Source organism: Myotis davidii, unplaced genomic scaffold (genome assembly GCF_000327345.1).
Source record: "Myotis davidii unplaced genomic scaffold, ASM32734v1 scaffold842, whole genome shotgun sequence".
Lineage (NCBI taxonomy): Eukaryota > Metazoa > Chordata > Mammalia > Chiroptera > Vespertilionidae > Myotis > Myotis davidii.
The window spans coordinates 892932-897806 of NW_006293540.1; the positions used below are offsets into that span (position 1 = coordinate 892932).

Below are 4875 nucleotides of genomic sequence, written 5' to 3' on the forward strand. Positions count from 1 at the left end.
GCTGGTTAAGCCCGTCTGTGGCGCCCCCTTGTGGCCACACGAGGTAACTGATGCACTGAGCAAGGGCTTCTGATACAGAGGGTGGGAGGGGCAGTTTGCAGGGGTAAAGACCGGAACTGCACACGTTTGGGTGGTTTGTGGGACAATGGGACTCAGACATCACTTCAGGGCTTACTCTGATCACCCAGAAAACGAACCGCCTCTTCCTTCCTCTTCCACTCCTGTCCTGAGCCATCTGTCCCAAAGCCATTAGGCGGGACCAGGTGCTGCTGGGTGAGGTAGGAGGCTGCACTGGGTGAGGAGGGGCTGGGCAGGGGCTCTGGGGTGCACCCAGGCAAGTGGGGACCCACTCGAGGCGAGGAGGGTGTCAGCAGGCTGGGTGGTGGCAGGGGAGACTGGCTACTGGCAGGATTGAGCTGGTCAGCCAGGATAATGGGACCGGGTTCTCCCTGTTGGAGAAGGAAGTCACGCAGGGAAGGGCAGTGCTGGAGGAATCGTCGTGTTGAACTGACAGAGTTATTGGTGTGAACTCTGCTTTTCTACCAATGTAGGTAGAACGGGAAATACACACCCGAATGCTGTGCACACTGAGAAGGCGTGTGTGTGTGTGTGTGTGCGCGCGCGCGCGTGCGCATCTGCGCAGGCACCATGGAGAAGGTGCCCACAGCTCAGGGGGCTCACAGGGGACAGGGCTGGGTAGTGCCCACCTAGAGCTCCCATTTGCTGGCCCCCAGCTCATCTCATCGAACCCTCCCCAGAACCCCGTGGGTCCGGTGTAAACAAGGCTGGGGATCCCGTCGAGTCTCCCCGTAGAGCAAGCCTATCAAACTCGTGGCCCGCGGGCCCACACTAATGTTTGTGGCCCAGCCAACATAACAGTATGTAAGAAACGTTTTAATGAAAATTTCGTAACTTAATTTTTACAATATCCTATTATACATAATTATTAATGAACTACAATGTTCGCTAATGACTGGTTACTATGATCGTGTTGTATTCATTTCCCTTACGCCCCTTACACGCAGGCGCACATTTCTCTCCACTAATACTGCAGCGGATATTTTAGCGGCCGATGGCCACGTCATTAGTCTTGGACTAACTTGTTTGGTGTGCGCAACAGGAAATTATTTCGCTTTTGGAGAACAAGAAAAGTAGGTTTACTTGCGTTACGCTTATTCATTTGTGCAGTTATTCAGTTTCTGGTAAGTTAATGCCTAAGAAAAAAATATTTTTTATAAAAGTTCTATTTTATGATAACGATGACATTTATTTCAGCCCTTTGTACTCAGCATGTCTCTATGGAAATAAAGCTATGGTTCTACGAAAATCGAAGCTTTTGGTTTTTTGCGGCCCACATAAACGTACACCCTGTTTATTTGGCCCGTGTTAGCCTTTGAGTTTGACATGCTTGCTGTAGATCCTTCCCGCTCGAGCTCCCAGCCCCACCAGAGAAGTGCCTGGGGGTGTGGAGGCAGAGGGCAGTTTGTGGGGGCTCGGGTTTTGGGACAAAGACCCCTGTGTGGTGGCACCGAGGGCAGAGAGGGGCAGTGCAGGAGCTGGTGGGCAGACACCCTCCCTCCCTGGGAACCCCGCTGCAGGACCTGCTATATGTAGCTCTGCTGCCACCTTGTGGTCACTTGGAGCACTCACCTGAGCTCCTGCCACCTCAAAAGCCTGGTCCAGGACACGTGGGGGATCCTCCTCGCTCCTGGGGGCCCCCTTCAGGGCAGCAGCCCAGGCCCAGGCTGTGGTGGGAGTGGAGGCTGTCCTGAAGGCAGCGAGCACCCTGGAGAGCTGGAGTCCCCAGACCACCCGGAGCCAGGGTCAGTGCTCAGGCAGGTGGCTGGCTGGAGGGTGCCGGCTTGAGGACGCGTGGAGCCTCTTCTCGCAGGTGCTGTCCTTGTCCTTCCAGCTGACCCTCACTACCACCCCTGAGGGGTGACTGCTGAGCACATTTCACGATGAGCAGCAGCCACACCAGGCTGTATGTGACAACTGGGGAGGTTGGATGCTGACATCGGGGGGCAGTGCCCAGGCCGTGTGGGTCCTGGGGGCTCAGGGAAGCCAGGAGGGCACGGAGCCTCTGCCAAGGGCTTCCAGGCAGCTCTGGCGAGCACCTCCTCCCAGGCCCCCGGGGCTGCCTCCAAGGCACCCCTTCTCCCGCCCTCCCACCAGCTGGGCTCCCCTCAACCCCTCCCCCCGGACATGTGCTGCCTCTGAGGCAGCTGGGCCCAGTAGAGCTGCTGGTGCCTCATTAATCCTGTCCTGTGGGTACACGGCCAAGGCCCCCGCCAGCAGCTGGCCCACTTCTGTGGGAGACAGAGACTTCCTGTGGCTGAATGATGGGTCCAAACCGCCTGCGCCAGGAAACCCAGCCTGGCCGCGCGATGCTCCTGCCTTCAGCCCAGCAGCCTCTCTCTGGAGGGGCCTTAGGAGGGGATGCCCAGTGCTCCCCCTTCCAGGGGAAGTGGGTGGTCTCCCTGGGGGGCTCTGCGCCGGGGCCACCCTGCGTCTCCAGCCTCGGCCCCTCCCTCACCTCCAGCTCCCATCACCCTGCCTCAGTTTCCCCTCCCTTCATTTCAGAGCAGGTGGCACTTACTGAATTTACGTCTGTCGTTTTGTCCCCTTCCCTCGCATGTGGCCCAACAGGGCTGGCAGGTGGCCATGCACCTGTATCCTCAGCACCGAGGCCCACGCCCTGTGTGCAGCTGGCACTCGGCAGATGCCATCCACAGGAGAGAACCAACCACTCGGAACTTCAGCATGAACAGGGCCACCAGCCCCGAAGTCACGGCTGGTTCCCTGGGGCTCCCAGCAGACGGCATGTAAAGGACCGGGTCCCACTCTCCCGTTACTGAGTATGTGACTAGCCAGTCCTTGCTCCCCTAAGCCCCAGTTTCCCCACTGGTAAGCGGTGGTCAAAACTTTTCTCCCCAGAGCTGCTGGGAGGTGAAAAGGCCTGGCCAGGCACTGCACACAGCAGCTCAGCTGGGCATGGTGGGGAGGGAGGGGGACGGGGAGAGCTGGGGCTGCAGGGACAGCGGGGGGAGCTCACGGAGCCCATCCCTCTGTCCTGTGAGATGGCCCGGTCTCCAGGGCTCCCAGGCCAGGCCCTGGGAAGGTCTGTGGGAGTTGGAGCTGACCGGGACTGCTGACCGCACCGCATGTGCCGCATGTGGGTGAGTGTGTGCACGCCCCGCAGTCACTGCCCCCAGGCGGCAACCATGCGGGCACAGTGGCAAAGGTGCATGTTACGCAAGTGAGGGCCACAGAGCCCCGGTGCGCCAGGGCCTTGTTCCACCACAGAATCCAGCTGCGGCTTCAGACACTGTGGGCGTGTGGTGTGGTGGCAGCCAGCCAGCGGCGGCCCAGGAAGGGCCTCTGGGTGTGACCTGCTCTCACGCCGGCTGGAGAGGCAGCCGGGCTGGCAAGATACAGCCGGTGGACACTCAGACCAGGGCCAGAGTCCCCAGCACCTGGCCACCTCTGCATGATCTAAGCAGATAAAGTAGGTGCTGGTGTCCACGTGGGGGTACGAGGTGCAGAAGGGGCCCAGTCACAGCATGGCGCGTGACGGAGTGAAGCCTCAGCGTCTGTGACGAGTGGTAACTGCTCTGCCCAGGGCTGCTGTGACGGCCCATGAGCCTGCATATAGCCTAGTCCAGTGCCCGACAGGATGGCGATCTCCTCCTGCAGGAGCCCCCACCCCCACCCGCCACCCTACACTGTGTTCCCGCCTGTAACTGCCCCCAGCAGGGGCGGGAACAGCGTGAAGGTGCCCTGAGCATGTAGGAACATCACTCAGAGGGACAGCATCCCGGCAGGGCAAAGTGCTGAGCCTGTGTGAGGCGTGAGGGGCTGCTGGCTGCCAGTTCTGCTGCTCTGCCTGGCCATCTGAGATGCCCTCCCTGGATGGCCACCGGTCCCCAGCTCCCAGCGCCAAAGCTATCCCCTTCCCCGGAGACCAAGAAGTCACTTCCCACTTGGCGTGTGAACGCTGTCACAGGTGGTTTTCTACCTTTAATTGGGGACATAAAGGTACCTCTCCCAGTACAAGAGGATCAACCAACAGGTGGGGGACCCACGACCGGCAGGCAGGAGGAGGAAGAGGAAGGGGAAAGGCAGGGGAGGAGATGGTGGGGCCGCAGGTACGCCAGGCACACCCCGAACCCTCCCCTGCAGCCAGGGCCGGGCGCTCTGCCCCACCAAGTGCAGCTTCGTACCTGGAGCGAGCAGCTGGGCCACATACCCCGCCCTCAACAGTGGGCCAGAGCCTCAGCTCCACGCGGCAGGGCCAGGGAAGGGACCAGAGGTTGCAACAGAAGCTTCTGTTTCCAGCTCCCGGCCAGGCCTCGGCCGGCAGTGTGGGCTCTGGAGGGCTCCTCTGGGATGGGTCACCCAGGGCAGGAGGGTCACCGGGGCACCCAAGCAGCCAGCCTGCCTGTCCAGGCGTCCAGGTCTCAGCAGTCAGAGTGGTCGGCTGGGGTTGGGGCGGCAGGAGCGGCCAGGATCCCAACGAGGAACTGACCTGCTCGCCCAGTTCACCTGCTGCCTTCCCACTCCCCACACCTGGCCCAGCCTCGAGGAGAGAGGGGGTAACATGCCACCCCAAGCAGCCTTGACACCGAGGGAGGGAGAGGCCCAGCCAGGGGTGGGAGCAGCGGCCGGGCGCAGGATGCCAGCCTGCTCATAAGGCAAACAGCATGTCGTCGTCCTTCTCCTGGGTCTGCTTTCGAGGGGCGGCGCCAGGGCGGGGCCCTGGGGGGCCCTCAGCTGAGGGGCTGGAAAGGCTGGGCAACCGATCGGCCACTTTGGCCCGTTCTTCCAGGAACTTGTCAAATTCTAGAGAAACAGAGAGAGGCTGGGGTGGGCTCC

General features: G+C 60.9%; 1 protein-coding gene across 3 annotated transcripts in view; it reads right to left on the reverse strand.

The window, feature by feature from the left end:
• Positions 1-3995: 3995 nt before the first annotated feature.
• Positions 3996-4875, reverse strand: part of TOM1 (target of myb1 membrane trafficking protein) — a 21080-nt gene continuing 20200 nt past the window's right edge. For all 3 annotated transcript variants that reach the window (XM_006767236.2, XM_006767235.2, XM_015566207.1), the window contains one exon: positions 3996-4842. In XM_006767236.2, the coding sequence (XP_006767299.1) occupies positions 4688-4842 (155 nt within the window). In that variant the 3' untranslated portion in view covers positions 3996-4687. The remainder of the gene's footprint in view (positions 4843-4875) is intronic.